Below are 27,291 nucleotides of genomic sequence, written 5' to 3' on the forward strand. Positions count from 1 at the left end.
AGTATAGTCTAATGAAAAATTAACATTATAATATGGTGTCAATCATTTTAATTGTTAACGGCATTTCTCGGGGTCTAAATTGAGACCGTGACGAGAGATTGAAATCACAAACTCTTTTTACATTATCTTCACTAATTTTATAAGTTGAAAAGAACTAAGACTAACAAATGATTGTTAAGCTTATGATTTAGTTTATACGCATGGGGAATAAGAAAAATATTTGGAAGTGATTTTATAAATCTATGTTTAAAGGTGGGTTTCTTGTAAATCGTTAACAGTAAATTATGCAGATAAGATTGTTATGTTAATATAAGTAATACACTCGGGAACCACCCATTAATTGGGTGGTAATCAACTTTCTTTCTTTTTTTATTTGAATTAAGAAATAACATTCGGTCAACTCTAGACTCAAACATATAAGGTGGTGCTGTTTAATAAAGAGAAAAAATTTATAATTTAATATTAGAAAAAAAGTAAATTCAAGACAAGTAATGATATGTGTAAACTACAAGAATGGGATAAATGTGGATATTATCATTTCCTTACTTTTGATCTCCTTAATAAGACAGACAACAATGTCCTCAATTCAGTAACATTCTATAAAAATTTTACCTTTTACGCTCCGCACGTGCATGACACACGTGCGACATGCGGCCAGTATGTGGCAGAAAGTTTCATACTTGGGCTTCCACTTTAGCTGCTTATTTCACATTCCTAGCAGTCCTCACCACGACACACTCGTTTGTCTACATGGAAAATCTAGTAGTTTAATTTTGTGAAGCCAAAAAAGCACTTAGAATTTTTGGCTTCTACTGCTTTTGGCCTTATGTGTGTTTTGGTCCAACTTCATGTCCCATGAATGGGAAAAAAATTAAAAATAAGGGCAAAAAAGAATGACTGAAAGGAAAGTAAACAGAAAAAAAAAAAAGTGCTTCAATTTTCGCTTATAAGAAGTAGAATGATCCTCCCATAAACATCCCCACTTTCTGCTTTACTTCTCTTTGTGCTAAAAGGAAAATGGAGGAACAATGCAGCCCTCTTAGCTGGGGATACTGCTACCAAGATGAGGTATGTATGCATGTACGTATGGGGTATGGCAGAAGCAGCTTTTTTTTTTCAAGAGTGCTTTTTCTGTTTCTTCTTGTAGACGCTAATATTGTTGGCTTTTTAAATTTTATCACAGGGAAGTGAAGAGTTGAAGTATTCTTTCTTGTACACTTTGGAGCTAGAGAGTACAATTGTATCTGCAAAAGAGGAAATTGCAAAAAGAGAAGTTGAGGTGATTTGTTTGAAAGATGCGCTGAATAGGACTTTCAAAGAAAGAGACGAAGCTCAAGCAAAATGCCAAAAGTTAATGCTGGAGAATCTCTTGCTCCAACAGCAGCTTCAAAAGCAGCAGCAGCAGCCGCAAGAAGCTGCTGCCAGTACCGAAGATGAATCAAAACCGGCTGCTGACCCCAAGAAGAACTTTTCAGTCTCAATCTCCTCCTCGGCTGATTGTAATAACAAAGACATTAATGTTGCGACTTCACTCACAAGTCCAAAACCCCAACCACCACTATTACTTCAACCACAAGCAGCATTGAGTTCAGCAGCTGAGAAGCCACTGCCGGAGAAAGGCAGGCTCTTGAAAGCAGTAATGGAAGCCGGCCCGCTGCTGCAGACCCTTCTGCTGGCTGGACCTTTGCCTCAATGGCAGCACCCTCCTCCCAAGCTCGACTCCATTGAGATACCACCGGTTTCCATTTCTTCCTCGTCGCCGCGCCTCTCAAATCAGGCCTCATTCAACAGCATCAACAGTTGTTTCAGCAACAAAAGGGGCTTTGATCAGCTCAACGAGGACTCTGACCATTCTTCACCCATTTCCAAGTACCAGAAGCTTGTAGCCCTCCATTAATTAACCTAAACTTAATTAATTAGTACTCAATTAGTCCATCCTCTTCATACTGTATTAGAAATTAAATTAAGTGCTTACTACTAATCAGAATGAATTGGATGGCTTCTTATTTAGGATTAATTGAAGCTCTAGACCTAATTAACAACGTATTATGTACTACATTTTGAATCAAATGTGAAATGGGGTTGAAAATTTCTACAATGTCGTTAAATATTTCTCATTTTCAATAGTATAATTTTTTTCATACGGTCATAGTTTTGCTTTTTCTGCTTTTTCTGCTTTTGCCTTTTTCTTGTTTTTCTTTTTTTTTTTCGGTTGCATGAAAGTAGATTAATGATAAGCATATATGACCAAGATCACAAATATCTTTTTTGCTTTCCTTGGAGAGGGTTACCTACCACTCATGTTCATGTCTGCCATTGAAATCCAAGAGCTTTGATTAGATTGGATTTCACAATCATGGCTAATAATTCATTGGAGCTACCATAAAATGTTCATCATCGTAATTGGAGTTCAATTTTGGTCTTGAAATTTACTCAGAACATTTTTCAGGTTTTAATTCTTCACAGCAAGTCATTTTCAACGGTTTTGCTTTACACCACTAATGAAACAAGTCAATAGAAATTGAAAACTTTTTTTTCACAAGTGCTTTTTTGGGTAGCCAATTTCATGGCTTGCACATGCCGGTGAGCTCAAGATTCACCCATTATGGTCCCACGCGGCAAAAACCCTTTTAGGGCGACCAATTGATTCGTATAAATCACTTTGATAGGTGATCTAAATTAGACCTTAAGTTTGCAAGATCTCTTAATGGGGATTGGCTACAATTTTAGTCCCATACATATGATATTTGAAACGTGATATGTCACATTTCTTATATTTAATTAAACACATATGCAGACTCATGATTTTAAAATTATAAGCTCTTTTTGATATCAATTGTTTTTTTTTTTTATTAACGAAAGGTGAAAATGATAGGAACATGTTTGGTAAGATATTTTGTCAAGGTGACTCGTTTTAAAAATTGAATTATGACATTTCCTTTGTCAGTGATTTGTACTGTCATATTCATGTAAATTTTCATAATTTAGTAAATTATTTTGTTACATCATCCAACCGTCCAATAAGGGGTGATAATTTGACTTTGGCATATTATGTTCATGTCTTGACTCATTCATGTTGTGTCAAATTCAGACTACGTGGGTAATGATCAGTTTAATAATTACGGCATGAGTTAGCATAACAGGAATAACTGAAAAAATAACTTTGTCTATCATAAAATTGTCGAATGTGTAAAATTTTTTAACTCAAATTGGTTGTGTCATCTTAGGTCAACTCAATGAACTTATAAATTTCGTGTCGGTTTCATAGATCGCGTCACAAATGAAATTTTTTTTGTAGCATTATGAAATAAATTTCTTAATTCTCAAAATTATTACAATTACTACTACATACAAAAAAAAAATAATAAATCAGAAATTTGGATTATAATTTATAAACAGGATCAGCTACCAACCGGGGCTTACTCAGTCAAGCACGCTTGAAATTTAGATAAAATTTTATCTTTTAGCGCGAAACATGCTCTCCGTATTCTTGCATTAGCTGTTCAAGGGACTTGATTGATTGGCATAATACAAAAACACAAAACTTAATCAGTTTTTTTGGCTGACTATTAAAAAAAATAAAAATAAAATAAAAATCAAATGAATATTTTAATCATTTATTTCACACCTGTTATGCCAATGCCCAATGGGTCGTATTATGATTCCCCTTGAAACACGTAATTTCTCTTAGTTTGAGATTAATGGGTTGGGCTAGTTCATTTGTGGATAAGGTGCCCTTTCTTTGTTTTTCAAAAGATTGGGCCCAACATGGGCCGAATGACTCACGATAAGAAAACGAAAATCTTTTAGAATGGCCCTGCTGACACCATTTTTACGTTTTTTATTTTCTCCCTCAAGACTCTCACTCACAGAACCCCTTTTTATCTATTCTTATATTTTCACTCTTAGTTAGCAAGGCACAGTCTCTCTCCAATTTTACTCGACTTACTCAATTTACTTGACTATTTCACCTTGCTCGATTTCCCAACTCAACTCGCCTTTCTCAACCTTATTCAGACTGTGTTTTTCTTATTTGTCTGGAGAAAAAAAAAAACATAAAAAAGAATAGATAAGTGCATGCAAAAATGTTTTTATTATGATAAGAAATATTAGAAAACTAGAAATACCCTTTAAAAGAGATATTGGTAAGTTGTTTTTTTTAATCTTTTCCCCTGTCTATAGGGCATTTTTCTCTTTTCACATCTCACAGGGACATGCATATATATATATATATATATATCTATATGTTACATGGTAAGATATTTTAGTGGAGTGTATGTTTAGTCTTTTTCAAAAGAAGTTTCTTAGGCATATTCCAATAATAATGATAAGAAATCACTTGGAAATAACAAGAAATATGAACGAATACAAATGTTTTAAGTAGGACAGACGTATCAAGTTATTTATACACTCATTTAATAAAATTCTACTAAACGTTGCATCACTTTGAAGTTCGTCAATTATATATGATAATAACAACAATAGTGAGAGAAAAAAAGTTTGAATGACCGCCAACTTCATGTAAATCAGCTGTAGCTGTTGCTTGCTTTCACACTTTGAAGTTTCAGCCTCCATGGATATATTTGCTTGGTCGTTGGAGGAATTGGTTACGACGTTTAACTCCTGCTTTAAAATGTACTCGTATGTTTAGACAAGGGAATTCTGTTGCAAATGCTTTGGCGAATATTAATTGGATTATCATGTGATCATTACACTTGATTTTGTTGGGATAGCTCGCCTTGTAGTAATTTTTTAGCGTTCGCATGAAGGCTCTTGGGACTTGTCAAAATACTGAATTTCTTAATCGATTTGACAGCCTTTAACTTGTGTTAATTTTTTTTTTAAATAAAATTTGTCCATATATATACACATTAAAAAAAGAAGAAGAAGTACATGGTTTATAGTTATTGGATTAAAAATGTTACAACTTTGTTACATTTTTTTTTAAAATTATACTTGCACACATTATGAAAGATTTTTTAAAATTCAATCCACAAATGAACTTTTTTTCCTTTTGTATAGAAGATTAATTGATCATCCAAATATCCTAATGGTAAACATTTATATATATAGGAACAGACTTTCTGAACCTTATAGCTCCCTTCACTTTCCATTCCGAAGGATTTGGCTATTTTATTATTTCCTTAGTGATAAAGTTGTAATGATGTCTTCTGTAAAAGAGATTCTTTTAGTGCCTATAAAGTGGGAACTTGGGTTCCAACATCTCTGCTATAGGACCATGCTAAGGTTCAAAAAATCTATTCCTAATAACGGGTCTTCTCCTTTGGTTATAAGCAAAGAAACTATGTCATTTACCAAACGGTAAAACTTCAATTGATTTAGTGTACCTATGACTATAGAATTGATCACCACTTGCTGCTGTGAAAAAGACTTGTATGGAAACATGGTAATGTCGTGGGAGACACCTTCCATGGATAATTGAAGAAACTGCTTTAGTGTCAATGAGTGCAGTAAGAGCAATCTATTTGTTATCTGTAATTTGGAGGATTACTTTCACATATGGTCTAAATGCTAGTCTAGACTAAATAATAAGATTAACAAGTTGGTTTTGTGTGAGCATAAATACTGGGTCATCTACAGAGGAGTCGTTTGACATTGTAAATGGATCACATTGTGATTGTTGCCAATTAATTGTCAATAATGAGTTTTCCTATTTGTCAAACCATGTTAAATAGTCATCATAAAATGCTGGATCTTCAATCATTTGCAAGAGTTTGGCAGGAGTTTTCTTTTTTTGACTTGCATTGTTTTGCAAAGTGTCCCTTTTTGCCACAAATGAAGCATTATCCTGACTTCTTTGAAAATTTTCGCCTTTTGACAAATCTATGCTTGGAGCCTTTGTACGACCATCACCTTTTATCCTTTTTATGAGAATTTCTTTGGCAAGAACATAATGTACCTGAGTCATGGCATTCAAATTTCTGAGGTTTTTCATTACAGTGTTTGGATAGAGACATTTTTTCTATTTGTTTCATATGTTTTTTTAGTTCTTGGTTTCTGCAGTGGTTTGAAATAATTCTCTGGTCATTTAGTACAATTGTGCTAAGCTGATGTTGAACAATTATGTAATTCCTTCAATTTTGAACTTGGCTTCTAGTATATCTACTACAGGACCAGGCATGTTGAAAATGAATGTTCTCTTGATGGTGTCTGTTTGCTTGTTGAATATATTATAGAGTCATTATTTATATGTCATAGTATGGTGAAATGCCAAGGCTAATTCATCTGATTGCATGGTTAATCCATTTAACTAGATTAAGACTTTGATGGTTTCTTGGGAGTGTGGGTTTATGAAGGTCTAAAGTAAAATTTAGTTTTACCTGGATGATCACATGTCCCTGATTAAGACCTACTTCCACTGTTGAAAGTAAGGCTTTTCCAGAGAGTTGCCACCTTGTGTCAAAAATTACTGTGAAGCATGTGGCATTTTTCCCACCAAGAAACAAATGTTGAAGCTCAATTCTAATAGCACCAAGATGTAGTCTTTTATAACCTTCATTCCTGTATTTCTTGATATCTTATGGAGAGAGGATAGGAAGATAGATTTTTTTAGAATCGGAGGAGATAGATTATACAAGAACTTCAAAGGATTTGTATACAAATTTAAATTTAGACCGTCTGAATGGGACAATAGATTTAATGGAGGAGATGAGTGTATTTACATAATAGAATTTGTAGGGATTTAATATGAAAGTTTGGATGGCTTTTTGGTTGTTTTCATCTTGAGTTTCAAAGTGGAAGTTTATTATAGAGGAGTGAGTATTTAAAGAAGAAGAGGGAACTTCCATGGTAGAAATATGCATCTCAGACTGAGTTATATAAACCGTCCTAATTTCGAGTCTTAATATCCAGGATGATCCATAATAGAATTTTAATTTTACTGACAATAAGCCCTCAACACACAACCTTCCTAGGCTCAACAACTGAGCGCCATACCAACTCAAGAAGAATTCTTGCTTGTGTTTCTCTTGACCAAATAACCCGTTTTGAGAACACATTTAGTTTTCTATAATGTTTCTGATGTGGCAAATCTGATATAACGACAACCAGGGGCGGACCCAGGACTTTAAAGTATCCTGGGTTAAATTTAATAAAAAATTATATTGTAAACTGAACGTAAAATTTCATAAGTAAAAAAATAAAATACATCTAATAAGTTGAAAATAAAAATTTAATTCAAAAAAATACCACTAAAGTTGTACTTTTCGTGGCTTTAAACAATGGAATTCATCAATTACAGAATCTAAATCAATAGTATCTACAATTTCTCTTTCAGTATAGACAACCATACAATATGAAAGAAACTCATTTTCTATCTTACTGTGAAGTGATGTCTTGATAAAGCTCATGGCTGAAAATGCACGCTCCGTTGTGGCTGTAAAAACTGGAAGAGTCAATACTAGACGAATTAGTCTATCAATCAAGAAATAGTATTGCGACTTCTTTATTTCAATTAATCGTCGATATAACTTAGAAAATAAAGTAACTTTTTGAAAAAGTGGATGGGAAAGCACATCAAACTTATAATGCTCCAACTCTCGTCTTAAAGTAAGAATTTCATTTACAGTAAAATCATAAGGATAAAATTTCTCAGCAAAACAACAAATATGATCAGTATCAAATAATTTAAACCCATCGATTGGATTTAAAGTTGAGCTTAGAGTAAGAAGTTCCATAGTTTGCTTTGGAACCTGCTATTTATCTCTGTCAATTGAAAATCTATTACAGCATTAAATATATCGAAGTGATATTGATGCTCAACTGTAACGTATTATTTTTATTAACAAGAACGTCCTGTACCTTCCATATAATAAACACTCATATCAAGCAGAGTAATGTCATGCTTTCTACAAAATGATGCCACACTTCTAATAAAATCATCCCAACCATTATCTCAAAATTCTTGCAAAAGCCTTTTAGTACTTGTGACATAATTCAAAGTATTCAAAATGTCTAAAGATTTTGTCTGTAGTGCTCGGCAAATAATATTAGAGATTTCAATAACTTTATCCAACAAATGCAAAATAAAAACAAACTCGAAGGATGTCATCTCTTTATATGCACCTTTAGCTTCTCCACGCATATCTCGAGTAGGATCATCATTAATCATCTTTCTTAGAACTTCAAGAGTTGCACTAAACATCTCAATAAGCTTACTAACTGAAGTAAAATGTGAGTTCCAACAAGTATCTCCAGCCCTTTGTAAAGTCCAGACTTGATTAGCACATGTACCAGTCTCAAGCTCTTCTGAAGTTATCAATTCTATAATTTCTTTCTCTTTAGCAGCTTTTAACTCAGCATAGCGTTTGAAAGAAGCATTAACAAAGTTGACAATAGAGCTCAACTTGGAAAAAAATAACCATACCTCATGCACTTCTCTAGATACTGCAACTAATACAAGTTGTAGGTATTAGTTGTAGTCGGTGAGCAAAGCAATGTACATAATAGGCATATAGACAATCATTAAGAAATAATGATTGTAATCCATTCCACTATCCCGTTATATTACTAGTACCATTATACTCTTGACCTCTTAAATTTTCAATTAAAAGATTGTATCGAGCAAGAACATTATCTTATTTTTTAGAGTTGAGGTCATTGTGTCATCAATGTTCACAACTTCAAAGAAACACTCTTTAATAAACCTATCACAATCAACATATCTCAAAATAATAGACATTTGCTCTTTGTGAGATTCATCAAGTGCTTCATCAACAAGAATACAAAATTTAGCATCCCCAATTTCCTCCCGAATTTTGTGTTGCACTTTATTAGCAAGAATATTCAATAACTCCTTTTGAATTTTAAGTGCTATGTATTAGGCAGTTTTAAGAGCATTTTCTAACACAACTTTATTAATCTCCTCATTCATTGTTATTAGCAACTTGATTAATTTAATAAAATTTCTACGATTGAGAGAATTAACTGACTCATCATGACCTCAAAAAGCACAAGCTTGTTTTGCTAACCACTTGGTAGCTACTATTGAGGTTTTTAGCCGCAATCTATTCTCTAAAACTTACTGTGACGATTGTGAATTCATTGTTTTTTATCAATATGTCTAGACGGATCCTTTAAATTGCTCCACTTAATCATAGCCGCATTGTGAAAAGAATTATGACTCCTTTCATGTAGTGCAAAAGGACATTTTTTGTCACAAGAAACATACTTCCAATTTTGACAACTATCAACAATAAATGCATCATACTTAGTTGATGTATCATAAAAAAAAACATGGAAAACAAAATGCTTTGTCTTTTAATATGAAATACTCAAGCCAAGAAAATTTTGAGAACCAAGAAAATTGAAGTTGTCGATTTTGCTTACCATGTTTAGTCAATGGGTACTTTTGTAGATCGGGTTGAAATGATATCATATTTATGTATGCCATCTGCACATCTTCCCATTTGTCAATGGGATAAGTATTGATTGAAATGTGCAATCCGGGATCACGTTTTAAATTTATCGACTTTATCAAATTTAACCCTTTGAGACGTAGGAGAATTTGAGGCATCAATATTGCATAAAGAGCTTGCCTCATTTGATGATTGACCACCATCTACTTTAACAAAGAATAAAAGGAGAATTTTCCTTGATTTGGATTTGTGGAACATTATAACCTATAATAATATGAAATTATATAAGAATTGATAAATTAATTAATAATTACAATCCTAATTAGCATACTTAAATAAAATAAGCAATTAAAACTTGTTCATTTTTTCAATTTAAATATATATATATATATATATATATATATATATATATATATAACTCCAATTTTTGACCAACACATTGTACTATTATATAGTTATTGAATCCAATTTGCTTGAGTTTTACGAACTAACTTTCAAGACACAACAATGATTTAGAATATATGGACAGAAGTCAAAATTGATACTTTACAAAATAATGAATCAAAACAAATTATAGAGCAAATAAGTAAAACCAATCACAAAAGATAAATAGCCGATAAAAAATTCAAAATAATGAGTCGGAATAAAGAGTCACCAATACAAAAAACCATAAAGCCAATAAGAAATTTATAAGTTTTGGAAGCAATTTATAAAGGTCCTGAAAGCATACCAGTACAAAAAAGAATAAGCCAACCAAATTGAAAGATCTTGAAAATGATGAATTGTGAAGGGGACCACATATTTTTTTGATTTATTGGCTTTAGTGTTGTTGTCAGTGAAAAGGAAAGAAAACTAGGTAAAGTGTTTTTACTTTTGATGGCACTTTTGTAATTAATTGTGGTGGCATACTTGTAAATTAACCAACATATTTTTTTTTTCTTTTCTATACCGGGCTGCAGCCCGGGGTAGTCCACTAATGGATCTGCCACTGACAACCATAGAGCATACTTTATTATTAAAGACTTATGAAAGATTTTTTTTAGGAGTAATGACTCTAATACTAAAATATGAAATAATTGGAATGAGACGAGTAGATTTATTACAAAGAGAGAATATAAGAGTGGATTATTGGGATTGATGATCCATGCATTATTAGGGAGTCCCTTTTTATAACTATTAAGGGAATCTCCTTTTACAGCACACATTATTACAACTTTATTAATAAAGAATATTACTTTACAACTCACTAATACTTTATATTACATCATCTTTATTCTTAAAGAATCTTATTTTATAACTCACTAGACAATACATATGACTTCACGCACCTATCACTTATTTATTAGGTAAAAGAAACATGATGTGTCCAAGTCATAGCATCTAAACTTTTGAGATTTTTCTTCTTGAGTTAGTGTAGCGCTCAGTTATTGAGCTAAGGAAGGCCGTGTGCCGAGGGCAGCAACAACAAAAAGGAATATGCTGAACATAAAATTCTTGCCAAACTCTTGCAGATGATTGAAGATCCAGAAATCATAATGAATATTACACATGAGCTTGTGATCCTTGTGGTGCCTCAATTAAAAAAAATCTATTTCATTCAACGTTTGATTCAAAGATCTGTGCTTAGCCCCCTCGCTCGTGAATAAGGATGGCAAAATCTGGGTCCGGGTTTAACGTTTCTGGTTTTGGACCCGGATGACAATTTACGTTTTCGGATCCGGATATAAACCCAGATTATTTCACTCCGGGTCTGGCCCGGGTTCAACCTGGAAAAATTCGGGTTTCCGGATTGCGTGTTTCAAACCCGATATTGGATGAAGATAGATTTAATACTTGCCACTTTTTGGTTCTTTGGAATTACATAAGCAAAAAACAATAGGACGAATTCATGGGATCACAACCAAATTTGCTTACTTCAATAATAAAATTTACAATTATATGGATATTATGTGCTAAGATGCTACGTTTGGCTATTAACAACAAGAAAAAAATTAATAATTACCGAAATTAAGCAAAAGCAAAAAATTAAAAGAGAAATACAGAGAAACAAAAGAAAATTCCAAGTCGCAGCTAAGGCGGTGATGAGCCAGTGAAAAATATGATTACCGGTGAGAAGGGGTTAGCAACTAGCAGCAAAGCTTGCTCTTTGGAGGGAGATGAGACCGAATTTGACGATGGTGGAGCTAGGTATTTGTTCATTGTTCTTGATAATAATGGATGATGAATTGAGATGATTTAATTGATGATGTATTGATGAACTTGGCCGTTGGGGATGAAGAAGACAAAGGTTGAGGTGGCAGTCGCTAGGGATGAGGGAGATGAGGATTGAGGTGGCCGCTGAGGATGAGTGAGATGAAGATTGAGATGAAGATGGAGATGAAGATTGAGAGATGAATTGATGAAGATTGAGGGATTGTTTTGTTTTGCTTATGTTCCCCCCTCCCCTCAACAAGGTGGCGGCTGGTGCAATTGTTTTGTTTTGCTTTAGGGTTTTGCGGGTTTGTCTTGTTTGCTTTTAATTTTTTTTTCCCGCCCAACTTATTGTTTAATGCTTATATATTTTTAGTTTGCAATAAAAATTAATAAATAAATAAATAGTAGTTCGGGTCCGCATTCTGGAGATTCGGGTTCACCTAAACCCGGACCTGACTCGGATATATTCCGGGTTTGAAAAATTACAACCCGAATCCGCATTATTAATGCATCCGGTGCGGGTTGAACCCGTACCAGATGATCCGAGTTTGTCCAGATCCGGGCCGGGTCCGGAAAAATTTGCCATCCCTACTCATGAAACGACTCTGTTGCAATGGATGGCTTGAAAATGGTCTCCTTCATCATGTATAGTTTGTTTGAATCTTCTTGAGGTATCTCTATATTATGGTGTTGCTATCCAACCTTTCAGATTAGACCATTAAATCTCTATAAATTCTATGATGTAAATATACTCATCTCCTCCATCTATATATACATATATACATATATATATATATATATATGGGTAGGTTCAAGAAATATAAATATAAACACAACTTTTTACAATAATTTTGATTCATTAGATTTAACAAAAATGGATGGTGAAGATCAGATGACATGACTTTATTAATTTCATTAATATTTTGTTCTCTCTTTCCTCATTAATGCTCTATTCTCTCTCCTCCATCCATGGAATTTCTCCTCTCTCTATTCTCCGTATTATTAAATCAAAATCTACTCACACTTTTTCTGTATAACAATATAGATGATATCATCATTTAAAATAATTAAAGATTTTAATTCAAAATCTTAAAATCATACTGAGTTCGTCAGTTTTGCCTACTTAGAAAGCCATTACTTATTTTCTGAGGTCATGAAAATTGAAAATTATAAAAACTTTTTAGTAAGGGATTCTCGCCCTTTATTTAATTATAAGAAAATTATTATGCTTATAGGATGTGATCGTAATAGCATTTTGGTACCACATATCATTAAACTTAATGTTGTGTGAAACCAACTTAATTTTTGACATAAAATTTGAGCTATTAATCTCGTTTAGTTCAATAGTAGATGAATTGATATCATTAAAAACTTCTTTAATTTTCAGTAACTATCATTAAATTGTATAATATCAATTGGTAAAAATTTAAATTGAAATACCACTTCTCGTGTGTGTATGTATGTATATACACACACAAATACATATGCGTATGTATGTATTTTCTGAATATGAACATTGATATTTTTAATTTAATGTGAAGTTTTTATATTTTTAAAATGCAAATATGTTATTCTGTTGATGATCTACATAGGATCACGGGAAAACGAAAAAAACAGGGAAAAAAAAATGATCTGCAAAGTGCAAACACAGTGATTCTCAGTAACTGTTAGCAAAAATGTCATCGCCACTTTTTCTTTCTTCTGCATTTTCAACGGCCAACGGTCACCTCCCCCTACTTTCCCCTCGTCCTGCCACGTGTCCTTCTCCTGGTTTCGCCTCTAAACCAACACTTGCTCCTACTGCGACCTTCTTCTACAGAGAAAGTGTCCACCCTCGCTTTCGCTGCTGCTGCTGCTGCTCCTCCTCCTCATCTTCCTCCTCTATGCCTCTTGAACTATCCACGTCAGCTTCTGATCAGGTCTCCGTCTTCACTTTCTATTTTTTTAAATTTTATTTATGAATTGTGGATTTTTTTTTTTTGTAATACTTGTTTTACTTTTTAATTCTGTTAAAAAAGGAGTAATATTTGTTTTACATTTTAATTCTGTTAAAAAAGGATGATGATTTGGGGGATAGCTTGTTATACTCGAGGGCGTACTGGGTTAGTGAATCCATAATCGCCTGGAATGTTGATGTCCCGGATGGCTCCTGCTACTTGTATGCTAGTAGAACTGCTGCCTTATCGATTTCGTATGGTGGGATTCAAGGTTTTTACTCTATTGACTATAACTGCCGCGTTGGAGTAAAAAAATTCTGTTTAATCAAATTGAATGAATGTAACTAAATGTTGGCGTTATTTACATTTATACAGGTGCGGACGTTGAGATTGAGCTTCAAGAAGACAAAGGCGGCCTTCCAGCAAATGTAATGTGTATCAAAATTATTAGACTTTTGGGTTCACTATGATTTGACTATATAAACTCTCTAATTTCGGGTTTCTATGCATTTTGAATGGCTACTGATGTTGGGAAATTTTCTCAAACTTAATTATGTTCTAGGTGATTGAAAAGTTTCCCCATATTCGAGATTACAAAGCTTTTAAGGTGCCTGCTGGTTCAGACGCCAAATTGCTCCTCAAATGCCAATTAGCAGTTGGTACTTACAATTGTACGCATTTTGCTGTGTTTGTCTCTTTTTATGATACTCATGATTGGTGCACTATTTAATTGAAGGAAAAGAGGGCATCATTGGTGTATTATAAGCATAACTGATTGACAAATCACTGTATATGTTGGCATGACCGAATATTTATTTTCTTTGGGAACTTGTTAATGAGAATGGGACAAGTTTTAATTGTATCAGTTAATCTTTTACTGCATAGACCTAGGATGGCGTTTCACTGCAGAAGGCAGAAACCATAGAAATACTTTTCTTCCCTGGCCTGTTTCGGTTTGTTGAGACTTAATGTTATCAACATTCATTTTCCAGCTTACATGTTGACAACATTGTCTTCATCGTGTAATATTGTTTATTTTACCATCTGTTCACTGTTTATATGTAATTACATGAGCGTTGAAGTTCCCTATCTCTGATGTTATGATCATTTTTATACTTCTGCAATCTTAAATACAGTCTCCTGTTGATATTTTTGCAGCCCACTCTCTCTTATTTATTTATGTATTTAATTTTTTGGTTGCAGCTGATAGGAAATGTAGCGATGCTACTGGGTTACAGTTACCTGGTATCCTGGATGAATTATTCTCATATGATGGTCCTCTTGGGGCACTTTATGCAGAAGAAACTGTGTCACTTTACCTTTGGGCTCCAACTGCTCAAGTAAATTATATTTCAGAACTAATGTTTACTATATAGTTTGTGGATGCTGAAGACATTTTCATTTCCACACGTGAATTTTTTAATTTTCTTATTTGTCCATTAAAATAGTCAGTATCTGCTTGCATCTATCGAGATCCATTAGGTGGAAATCCTCTAGAAGTTGTTCAGCTCAAGGAGAATGATGGTGTTTGGAGTATTAAAGGCCCAAAAAGCTGGGAAGGTTGTTACTATGTGTATGAAGTATCTGTCTACCATCCAAGTGCATTGCAAATTGAGAAATGCTATGCAAATGATCCATATGCTAGAGGGTATGCTAGCTGTCTCAGTTAGCAAACAATTCTCTGAAACTAGCTAAGGTTTTTTATATTCTAAAGTTAAAAATCTTGTATCTTTCACTATCTAATTTCATTGTATTTGATGGCTATGCATCATGCATGTGCATTTCCCATGACGTTCACACTGTTTCCTTGCTGGAGCAGGCTTTCATCAGATGGTCGGCGAACACTGTTGGTCAATCTTGATTCTGATACTTTAAAACCAGAAGGATGGGATAAATTGGTGTATGAGAAACCTGATATACTTTCTTTCTCAGACATAAGTATTTATGAGTTGCATGTAAGGGACTTCAGGTAAAAATAGAATCCTTCCCTAAGGTTGTTATCTAACGTTTCTTTGATTTATTTCTCCAAAGCATGTGATAAATTTTTTAGGCAAGATATTTTATTAAATGTTTGCTAGAAAATTTTGAAATAGTTTTGCAGTTCATGAGTTAAGGAAAGTCCTTGTTTCCAAGTTTTAAAATTATAGAGTTGCAAAAGTCACAACTGTTGGGTTGCCTTGCTCTACTTTTTATTTTTTTTAACACAATGAAAAATCTGCGGAGGGAGGGGGTCTTGCTTTTGGCATGTTTAGTCTACTAAATGTCAGAAAGATCAAATTATATGGTTATGTTTTACAAACTGGGTTTCTTGAATTTATTATTATTTTTCTCATGCTGCAGAGTTCTATTGGTCCGTTTTCATTATAATACTCTGTTTTGCAGTGTCAGCGACCACACTGTACATCCTGATTTCCGAGGCGGTTATCTGGCTTTCACTTTGCAGGTATTTCTGTTTTTATGATCCTTGTTGCTAGAATTGTTTATGGAGATTTATTATTTGCCTATACTGCAAATCACTGAAGAAATATACCTTACCATGCTCTAACGTAGATCCTAAGAACAGAGATTAAATGTTTGGCAATGGCGTTTTTCTAATCAGAACAGAAGATATATATTTGATTAGATTTTATTTATTTATTTTGGGTAATAGCATTATTTAAACTTTTATGAATTTATGATTGGTCTTCATTTTTGACGTAACAAGGATCAAAGATAAGAATTTTGGTTTAAAATGTTTTATCTTAATTGGGGACATTATTTAATGAGGATGCATAAATACTGTGTAATAAGCTCTCTTCCATTGTTTATACAATGGGCATTTGTTGTTTTGTTATAAAAGGCATCTGCAGGTATAATTTATTATTTATTTTTCATATCTGATGACTGGCTTTGTTAAAAGGTAGCTTTAGAATTTCACAGCACTGAAAAATACGCTGTTGTCCTAAATTCAATGTCTGACCTATAATCTACTTGTCTTTAGTTGGACCATACATAATAAAAGTAACTAGAAAATTTAGATAGAATAATTGTGTTCATTTTTTTAAATAGAGTATTCATGTTCATTATAAATAATTATTTTCATGCAAAGAAGAAAAAATTGCATCAGTCTGATATGACTTAACAGTGAATCATTTCCTACTTGAAGAACTCAGCAGGTGTAAGTCATCTAAAGAAATTATCCAATGCTGGTCTGACTCACGTCCATTTGCTTCCAACCTTCCAATTCGCCGGTGTTGATGACCGGAAGGAGAACTGGAAGAGTGTGGGTAAGTTTGTTGCTTATTCCAACCTTGTTTAAGTTAGCCTCTGATAATCCATTAAATTTCCTCCCATCAACCCTCAGAAAAACATAACATGTTTTATGGTGATGTAGGATCCTTACCTGGATTGGTAATTTATTATACCTGTTGGGTGGTTACTAGCCGAACTTATAGGAGAGGGTTATGTTTTCCATGCTGCTTCTTTGGGCAGCATAAAAGATAAATTTTGTGCATTCTAATTCTGATATGTTGACTATTTTACATATTGAAATGAGGCCTAGTATGAATAATGAGCTTACAAATTCGGAAACAGTACATGTGAAATCCAGATGCAGAAAAATGAATCTTTGTGGAGTAGAAATCTAAGAATTTTGCAACAAGCTTTCTGAAGATGAATATGACTTTTTGACATGTCTCATGCGTGCAATGTAATATGCATTTAAAAGTTGTCAAATATCCTGAATATGAATTAAAGGGGACAGTCTTTACTAAACTTTAGTTGAAAGGAATCTGAATACTTACCCCCCAGTTATTTTGAAAGAGATGCCTTAATGTATCTTGATGTTGAAGCTGCATGTTTCATGAATAATTTCAGTATAGATGACTTGAGGTTTCTTCAACTATTCTGGATTTGTGTACTACAATGTATTTATTTTAAGATTATCACATTATCACCTAGATCATATTTATTGGTTCTCTCATGTCTTATGTTGCTAAAATGTGTCCTATGTTGGTTCTCTCATATTTATGGATTTGTAAGATCTCTATATGTCCCTTTCTTGCTTTCTATAATTAGTCGTGATAGCATTTTATCCTTTTTTATGGTAAATGAGATAATTCATCAGATGTAATCATGTAAATTTACAATTTTCAACTTCTTTCTTTGAAACTATAGCACTCCAATTTATTTTGTGAAAGGTCAGTATCTGATCTCTTTTCTGGTAGCTCAGCTTTTATGTTTTTGGGGTTAGGTTTTCTTTGGTCAGAATACCTTCTCATCCTGGTGGATTGTTTGTGCATGTGGCATCAAATCTTTTGCAGATGCCGAGGTGCTGGAAAAATTACCACCTGATTCAACTGAGCAACAAGCTCAGATTACGGCTATTCAAAACGATGATGGGTATAACTGGGGGTGAGCTCATGAATGCTGGTTTGGTGAATAATTGCAATTTATTTTCTTCTGTAAACTTATAAAGCTTTCTTTATCTGTTGTCTTATACAGGTACAATCCTGTTCTTTGGGGAGTTCCGAAAGGAAGCTATGCGAGTAACCCAAATGGTTCTTGCCGAACAATTGAGTTCAGAAGAATGGTTCAGGTTAAATGGCCAATAATTTCATGGAGATTTTAGGTCTTTGTTGTATATACAGTCAACAGAATCCTTTATCTTTTTGGTTTCCTGCAGGCTCTTAATCATATTGGCCTTCATGTTGTGTTGGATGTTGTCTACAATCATCTGCAAGGAAGTGGGCCTTTCGATGATAATTCTGTTCTCGATAAGGTCATCATTTATTACTGAAAATCATAATAACACTGCTCACAAGCATTTTGACCGGTAGAATGACATACTACAAATAAGGTGACACAAAATTTTTCCATAGGTTGTTCCAGGTTATTATCTGAGGAGGAACAGTGATGGCTTTATTGAGCACAGTACATGCATGAATAACACTGCTAGCGAGCATTATATGGTTGAACGTTTGATTATTGATGATCTTTTATGCTGGGCGGTCAATTATAAGGTAATCATTGCAACATGCTGTGTTTCTTTGTCCCATGATGCAACTGCCTGTTGTACATGGTTGTTGGTTTACAAGGGTTGCTTCCCTTTTTTCTTTATAATTAACTGTAGTGTTCTTTTATTTAGTAAATAAAGTTTTAGCTTAATATAGTTTATGTTATTTATGCTTTTTTGCAGATATTGTTCTAATAATTTAACCGGTGGCTTCATGAATTATTGATATTTTATGTTATTATGGTTTTGTCAGGTTGATGGGTTTCGATTTGACCTTATGGGCCATATAATGAAAAGTACAATGGTATATGATATTCTTTTGACTGTGTTCTTTCAGACTTTTCTTATCAAATTTTTACAGAGAAGTTCATCATGTTCTGTATTCAGAATTGAACTGAAATTCGTGGGCTGCAGTTCTATTGTCTCCTATTTATGTCTGCTTGCTTTATTCCGTCCTTTAATTTCTTATTATCTACATTATTTGCTTAATTATTTGGTTACTTACTCTAACCAAACGTCTAGGCAATTCTAGGAATTTAGCAAATCTGCATCTGATGCAAAAATTGCATCAGATGCACGACAGCCCAATTATCGTTTGGCATCATAGCATTGCACTTGGAGAAAGAATTAGTATGAAACACTCGTTAATGGACTTTGGCATTAAATAAGAATTAGTATGAAACACTCATTAGTGGACCTTTGCGTTAAATACTTCCTTTTTAATTATTTGCTTCGATATTTGGTTATTTAGAGAGAAGTTCACTTCTGTTTTTGAGAACCTATTTAAAAGCTTCTTTTTAAATGCTATTTTTAAATCCTACTTGCATGTATTTTGGCTATTTTCCCAGTTTTCCTAGGTTACTTATTTACTGCTAGTGATGCCGTCTCTGTGAATGATTGATGTTAAATTCTGACATGGCAATATGGGATGAAAGTTTATATGATTTGACTTGTTTGTCCTGACTCTTTTATCATAACCATGCATCTAATAGATAACTTACTTGATATGTACTTAGATGAAAGCAAAACATGCACTTCATAGCCTAACGAAGGAAATACATGGAGTTGATGGCTCAAGTATCTATATGTAAGTACAAACTACAAAGTTTTGGTTTTCCTATTTTGCCAGTTGTAAATTCCTAGTTGTATTCATCGTGGATTGACAATAAGCATTGCACTAGTTTTTCTTTTTTCTTTTTCCACATACAAATATCCTATTTTTCAGTTTAATATAGCAGTTGCATAATTTCATCCGGACACGGTTCCTCTTTCTAGATATGGTGAAGGATGGGACTTTGGTGAAGTTGCTAAAAATGGACGCGGAGTAAATGCTTCACAGTTCAATCTTTCTGGGACTGGAATTGGAAGGTACTCTTTCTTCATCTGAACCATTTGTTCTCTAACCCCGCTTTGGTTTCAACCAAAATAGTAGGGGTTCAAATCCTTGGAACAATCTACTTAGGATGTTATATCCCCCAAGAATTACCAAGGTTGTAGGATCCAACAATGGTCCCAAATGTGAAAATCTATGAACTCGTAATAAAGGTCGGTAAAAATAAATTAAAAAAAAAGAAGGAAAAGGGAAAAAAAGAAACTAAAACATATTATTGCTTTATGTGATAAGCAGAAAGTATGAAGATGTCTTCCCTTGAACATTTCATGGTTAGCTTGTTGACAAATTATAGGATTGTACAGCATCTATTGCCGCTTGTATCTGGCATGCATTGACAGTAACATCTTCAGGAAAAACCAGAAAGAATGAAGATGTATTTTGCATTACATTTGGAAGCCTTGACTGGTAAGCACTGTCTAGTTTTATAAAACTAAATGGGAACCGTATATTTGAGGTGGCTTTTTTGGCCATTTCATTGCTGATGCTTTTTGTTAGAGCTAAACACTATTGTTTGAGCCCTTAATCCCCAGCTTAAGATTTTAGGTCAAGCAGTAACTTAACACTTTCATCTAGTAAGAGTACCATGTTGTCACTTTTGTTGTTTATTCTTTGTTAATCTTTGAGAAGCATTTTTCTTTTGAAAATGATTTTAAGATTTGCTCCAGTTTTAATGATCGAATTCGAGATGCAATGCTTGGCGGATCTCCATTTGGCCCTCCTCTTCAGCAGGGGTTTGTTACAGGCTTATTGCTACAGGTATTCAAATATTTTTCCTTTTTCCTTTTCAATTGTTTGTTGGGGTTGTGTTTGGTAGCTAGTTCAGTCGATAAAACATTTTGGGGTGGTATAATAGGTTTGGGGTGAAGAAGGGATTTAATTGTTTTCGGGGTGAGGAAGCATTGATGCATATACTGTGTTGTCATGTGATGCACCTTTCAAGCGGCAACTTTCCAAGACCAAAAAATTTTTGGTAGCCGCTCAAACTAACATTTTGACATGATCTTTTTGTTTCAACACCTGACGGACAATAACCTTTTCAACTAAATCAAAATATGAGAAAGTAACTAACCATCAGTTCTTATGTGCTAAAGAAATCATGTTTATTTCTGAAGTCATCTGAGAACTGATTCGCTGGTAAATTTACAATATTAAATTTTGGCAGATGTCATTAGTTCTAGTCACCAATTTGTCCATCTCTCAAGGTTTTTGTTTTTGTGTCTCTTTAGATTTTTGTTGCTGTAGGGTCTTCAGCTGCAATTTGCAGGTCAATAACTGGAAATCTTGTTTCCTAAGTATCTGGTTGGCCAAACTGTATTGTTTGACATTGGAGTTTGACCATTTTATTAAATTTTGTTAAAACCTTTCTTTAGAATACATGGTGGCGAGCTTTAGAAAATATATGAAATGATCTTGGAGAAATAATATTTGATTTTTGGTTGATTCTTAATTTGAATTTTCCTAAAATTTAGTCAAAAATCAATGTATCTTGCCTTCTTCATGGAGAAGTTTCTTTCCACAATGCATGTTTTCTGTCATTCCTCAGTAAAGAAAGTCTTTATATAATACTTCTGGTGACAGTGCTTGTTCATTGCCTATCTGCAGCCTAATGGTCATGACCATGGTACGAAAGCTGTTGAAGAACAAATGCTAGCTGCAGCAAAAGACCACATCCAGGTAGATTTGTGTGATGCATTTGCATATTTGATAATGTCAAATAAATAGTTTCCAAAGTTAGATACTAGTATGGTGATATGACCTCAGTTTGTTATGATGTAAATTCAAATGCTTTGCCTATGGATGGGGAATGGAAAGAAGGGAAAACCCCAAAAAGTCAAATATACTTGCAATGAAAAAATTGATCCAATTTTTTTTGTGCTCACCCTGTCGGAAATGGATTTGGTTCAGTAGCATCAAACCCAAGAGATTTGAAGAATGACTGACTGGAATAAAAAAAGAAATGAAATACTGGTTCTGCATTTTAGGCATCTGAGCCAACCTGTTTAATTATGAGTCACTTTTGATGCCTTGCTATTGAGTTTGTCTCCTAAGGTTTGGAGCTAATTACAGAATATCAAAGCTTGAGTGGTATTAGCTACTTAATTTCTGTTTGGTAGTTTAAGATTAGGTAGCATGCAAACTGAGCTCCTAGAAATTTTTTGTTTTTGAATCGTTTGGATTCCAGAATATTCTAATCGATATATAAGTTTGTTTCAGAAGCCTACATTTTTGGTTTAGTTTCAAAGCTGCCAGCATACCTTTTTCTTCTAGATTTCAATTTCATCTGCGTTTCCTAAGGAACTGAGAATGTATAACTTCGCACATTCATGTAAGAAAACGTGATCTGCTTTAGCATGCATAAATCCATTGTCATCTAATAAGCATGCATCTATTGTGCTCATAATAATGTTTATCCGTTGCCTTGTTTCTCTTAGAAAAATTAAGGATTTAGGTTGAATTTGATATTGACAACCATGATCACAAAACCATCATGATTATTTCTCATCTGTACAAAACTGTGCTTGCCACCCTTGATAATAAATTGTTACAAATTTTTAGGCCCTTCCTATAATCTTTCCCTCATCTTTCAAATGATCCTAAGGTATTTCATTTTTCTTAGATATACTGGAAAAATGAAGTAATTTCATGTGTTGCAGGTTGGTTTGGCTGCAAACTTGAGGGATTTTCAGCTAACCAACAGTGAGGGAAACAAGGTATGTGATTGAAAAAGCAGTTTGTCCGTGTCTAAAATTATAGTTATATGTCTAGAAGTTAATGATGGAGCAATAATATGGTCACTTCCACCTATAAAGTTTTCTACTCATGTTGCTTTGACAGTTTTTGAAATAGATATTTCTTTACTCTTATACATCTGTATTGAATAATTCTTCTACGGTATGCTTATGCTTCTGGTTTATGCATGTTTTCTTTTATTAAAAAAGTAACTCATGCAAAGTATGTCGTTTCTATAATGTTAATTTGCAGTGATTCTTTTTCCCTTTCCCGGAATATTATGACCAAAATATGGTCTTTGTTCAACTTAACATTTATTTATGATGCTTTTATTAGGTTAAGGGATCAGAAGTTAAAACTTACGATGGGACACCTGTTGCTTATGCATTATGCCCTACTGAAACAGTAAGATCTCTGTATATACAATCTTTCTCATGATTTTACATGCCTGCTTTCCAGTTTCGTGTGCTTCTTGTCATCTTTAACTAAGATGCATGATGAAATATTCTCCTGGGACACATGTCCAACAGCATTCTTGCTGAAAATTTCCTGTGTTATATTGGAAATATGTAATAAATGCTGCAACATAGCACATTAAAGAGCCATTAATAATACTTTAGTCACAATATGCGGTGAAACAGACTTTCTTAGCCTCTGCCAAGTTCTTAGCTGAGCCGGCATAAGTATTGATGCAACTGATTATGCCCCAAGTCACAGCATAACCCCCTGTATCTTGTCTAGGGTTCAAAGACGTCAATTTATATCTTTTTGGATTCTTTGTTCTTATTCTACTGATAAGAAGTTATTTATTGAATATGGGATGGTTAGAGATTCAGTGATATTTCATGTTGGGAAACAATATGTTATCCCAACTATCTAGCTTGTACAGAGATTTTCAGACTTCAGATTTGATTTCTATTTGGGGAAAAAAGGGGGAAATGTAACTTTGACCCCAGTTGTTTGACATGGTATGAAATTTCATAGATGCTGTTAATATGCGTTCCTGTTTTATTTTTGTTACTAAGAATTTCATGTTATATGGAGGTTGTGTATTATATGACCTGTATCTGGGTGTTATTGTTCAATATACATAAGCTTAAATTGTTGCAATGATGTTCAATGTAAAAAGATTATCATTTTATGATCACTGCTGTGGCATTTCCATCCTGTTAGCCATGGACTGTCATGTTAAATTTTGTGAAAATATTTCTCAAAATATCTATTAATGTTTCTGTTCACAAATCCCAAATTTTCGTACAAATTTCCTGTTATTTTTACCACTATTCTTGGTGTTTTCAATGTGATAACAGCATGACTTTAGGTTTTTGGAAATGAGACTACGTTATGATATGATTTCTTATAACTTTGTGATTGACATCTTTGATTGCTTTTCAGATTAGTTATGTTTCTGCTCATGACAATGAAACCCTGTTTGACGTTGTGAGTTTGAAGGTATGATCAACAGACCCTTGCACCTTCTTGTGCACCTTTAACTTCAGTCTAATTAAGCTGATTTACTTGCAGACCCCGATGGGAATTTCAGTAGATGAAAGATGTAGGATAAATCATTTGGCAACAAGTATAATTGCACTTGGACAGGTTTTGTATACTTATAAAAGCAAACATTCATCAGAATTTGACACATTGCATATTTCATTTTCTAGCTTTTACATGTTGTCAGTGATGATTTTTTCTCTGTTAGGGAATACCATTTTTCCACTGTGGTGATGAGATCCTGCGCTCAAAGTCACTTGATCGTGATTCGTACAACTCTGGTGATTGGCTCAACAGGTCCACTGCTATTATCGTTTGAAAAATAATGTTGTATTTACTGAAATGGATTTGATGTTTTCTTGTTCAATCTTTTTTTATTTGCTAAATTATTATTCCTTTCCTGATAATTATACTATGACAGAGTTATTACTTGGACTTGTCATTGATCATAGACATTTGAAATCCTATTACTTGAACATGAATAGGATTCAATGACGTTATCTCAGATTCGAGTTTGCTTGTCAACATTTGCAGGATAGACTTCAGTTACAATTCTAATAATTGGGGTGTTGGCCTCCCTCCAAAAGAGAAAAATGAGAAGAACTGGCCACTGTAAGGACTCACTTTCCAATTATCATCAGTTGGTCTTCTTTTGCATTTCTTAGGTGACAACATTAGTTCTTCAGCTTTCTGTCAAGAGCATATGGTGTAATAACTTTTTTCTGATAATCTGTGTTGGTTCTTTTTCTAGAATAAGACCAAGATTGGCAGATCCATCCTTCAAGCCTCAAAAGAGTCACATCCTTGCTGCATTGGAGAACTTTTCAGATGTTTTACGTATTCAGTACTCTTCACCACTTTTTCGTTTGAGGACAGCAAATGCTATCCAGGTGAGGAGAAGACACATGTCATGCCTGGATTGCTTCCCAAATTGTGAATGATAGCTTTACATAACAATTATTTGCTCTTAAATTTTTTTCTACAGTAGTATGCACGCTTAATGATATGGTTTCTCTCCATCTCTTGCTCTCTCTTTTAAGGAACGAATATGTTTTCATAATACTGGTCCCTCAGCCGTTCCTGGTGTTATTGTGATGAGCATTGAAGATGGCCATGAAGGTGTACCAGGGTTGTCCCAACTGGATTCTAAGTGAGTAGAAAAATTTCGATGTTTGTTTGTTTTTCTCTTGATGGTGATATGAATAATAGAGTTGCTACCCTTAATTCTTCTCAGCTACTCTTACATTGTGGTGATCTTCAATTCAAGTCCAACTGAGGTCTCATTTGTCAGCCCTGCACTACAAGGAAAAAATCTTCAATTGCATCCTATACAGGTAGCCTACATCTTACCAAATGAAAATTTAAGGATAGGCTTAGAAATTGTTTTGGGACAGAATAACATCTGATTAAATGATTCAAATTTCTACAAAGTTCGTGATTTAAATTAATGAACCCACCTTTTGGAATGAAAATCCATAATGCATGCAGGTGAAGACAAATGATACTGTTCTCTGACGTTATGGTTGTGTATTTACCAATATTGATGGTTTTACTATTCTCATTTTCGCTACAGGTGAAATCAGTTGATGAAATAGTCAAGAACTCATCATATGAAGCAAACTCAGGATGCTTTGTGATACCCCCAAGGACAACATCTGTCTTTGTTGAGCCTCGGGCTACTTGAGCTGCTTCTTTTGTTCGGCTCCAACTATCTGGTAAATCTTTAAGATACAAATACCGGATTATTGTACTTGTGTTCTAATCATCGGTAAACACTTTGGACCAGAAATGCAGTCTCCTTCAAGGCTGTTTCTGGTGAGTGAATAAAAACAACACGGCAAGTTCTCTTGCAACATCGGATAAATCTTCGCTCCGGTGACTTGCTATCTGTCTTTAAACCGTTGATCACCCAGATATTAATGATTGTTAAAGAACACGTATTCAATCTCCAAATTGTCTCTAAATCCAGATATCTGTACGTTGATTAACAGGAAATTATTTCGAAATTGGATGCAGAATAAAAAAAAAAATTCCAAAGAAATGCATAAATTATATAATGTACAAGGTGTGGTTTCCGTCTCTTAACTAGAAATTGTGCGGAAACAAAATGGACTGGATGTATGCTGAACTGTAAATGGGCCAGAGTTGCAGAATCGGCTACTTGGATAGGCCTATAGGTGGCCCAATCGAAGGGATTGTCAATAGCCGCTTGAAGTAACCCAAAAAATAAAAATTAATTAATTAAATTAAATAAAGAATAAGAATATGAAAAGTTGTTTTGAGGATTCGACGTCATTGGCCTTTTGACCTGGATGTTGCTCTACATCGGTGTTTCATGTTATTAATTTTTTTATTTAATTTACATAATTTGAATGTTGTATTTTTTAATTCTAATTTGAATTCCGTGTTGATATGTAGTGTCGTGATTTCTTAAATATCTTATGCTATATGTAACATTATTTATAACAATACATATATATTCTTATATAATAAACTATAATCACAATCTTGTAAAAGATTTACACAAGGCTCAGATCAACCATGAATGTGCAGCTGCTTGATTACTAAATATTTATTGATTGCAATTGAAAATTTATTTATTCACACGAATATGAATATTAGAAAACAAAACTTTAAGTTGTTCCTGGTTAATTATATTATTGTTTGATGAATGACGAGAGTAAAACAGTTAATTGATTAGCTCGAGTGTAAGAGAATATAGATAAAATGACAAGAGAAAGTAGAACAAATAAAGCAGCGGACTAAACCAAACCCAAGTGGAGACTGGAGTAGGAATAAAATCATTGTCCCTTAAATTAAAAATAAGGAAAAAAAAACTTTCAATTTCATGCAACAAAGACGTATTGCCACTAGCACCAACGCCAATCCCTAGTAGTTACCATAATTATATAACTAAAAGATTTCATATTCAAAATTAAATTAATTCCATATTTAAACAATGGTTAATTTTCCACATAAATAATGATTGCTGCCAGTGTTGTAGATGTTGTCATTTCCTTCCTTCACTAGCTAAATTCGCATATTGAACAGTAAATTCCCTTCATAGAAACAATAAATAAATATCTTATCTTCAAATTGTGTATATCACTTAATTGTAAGGCTTTGATCTTTTTGTTAACATGGTTTAATTTCTTCAGTCATAATCACTGAACA

The 27,291-nt window shown here is 33.6% G+C and overlaps 2 protein-coding genes across 7 annotated transcripts; both read left to right on the forward strand.

Moving 5' to 3' along the window:
* The first annotated feature begins 792 nt into the window (after positions 1–792).
* On the forward strand, positions 793–2,098 carry LOC102625644 (uncharacterized). Of its 2 annotated transcripts, none has more exons than XM_015532364.3 (2): positions 793–1,080; positions 1,184–2,098. In XM_015532364.3, exons 1-2 carry the CDS (start codon positions 1,018–1,020, stop codon positions 1,895–1,897), a joined length of 777 nt encoding a protein of 258 aa, XP_015387850.1. In that variant the 5' UTR covers positions 793–1,017; the 3' UTR covers positions 1,898–2,098. The 2 variants fall into 2 exon arrangements, with proteins under 2 accessions (XP_015387850.1, XP_006485315.1); XM_006485252.4 differs by having other exon boundaries at positions 841–1,068.
* An 11,028-nt stretch (positions 2,099–13,126) lies between these two features.
* Positions 13,127–26,070, forward strand: LOC102625188 (pullulanase 1, chloroplastic). Of its 5 annotated transcripts, none has more exons than XM_006485250.4 (28): positions 13,134–13,489; positions 13,628–13,778; positions 13,883–13,935; positions 14,070–14,178; positions 14,711–14,847; positions 14,956–15,155; positions 15,327–15,476; positions 15,890–15,950; positions 16,653–16,773; positions 17,809–17,899; positions 17,990–18,083; positions 18,171–18,266; positions 18,367–18,507; positions 18,754–18,804; positions 19,517–19,587; positions 19,776–19,868; positions 20,559–20,649; positions 21,496–21,567; positions 22,548–22,604; positions 22,960–23,028; positions 24,019–24,075; positions 24,148–24,222; positions 24,326–24,414; positions 24,652–24,729; positions 24,869–25,007; positions 25,158–25,267; positions 25,352–25,451; positions 25,691–26,070. In XM_006485250.4, the coding sequence occupies exons 1-28, from the start codon at positions 13,247–13,249 to the stop codon at positions 25,799–25,801; spliced, it is 2,910 nt and encodes a 969-aa protein (XP_006485313.1). In that variant the 5' UTR covers positions 13,134–13,246; the 3' UTR covers positions 25,802–26,070. The 5 variants fall into 5 exon arrangements, with proteins under 5 accessions (XP_024957064.1, XP_015387859.1, XP_006485313.1 ...); XM_006485251.4 differs by having other exon boundaries at positions 14,070–14,166; XM_025101295.2 differs by lacking the exon at positions 18,754–18,804.
* Positions 26,071–27,291: the final 1,221 nt, after the last annotated feature.

Source organism: Citrus sinensis, chromosome 4, assembly GCF_022201045.2.
Source record: "Citrus sinensis cultivar Valencia sweet orange chromosome 4, DVS_A1.0, whole genome shotgun sequence".
NCBI classification, from domain to species: domain Eukaryota; kingdom Viridiplantae; phylum Streptophyta; class Magnoliopsida; order Sapindales; family Rutaceae; genus Citrus; species Citrus sinensis.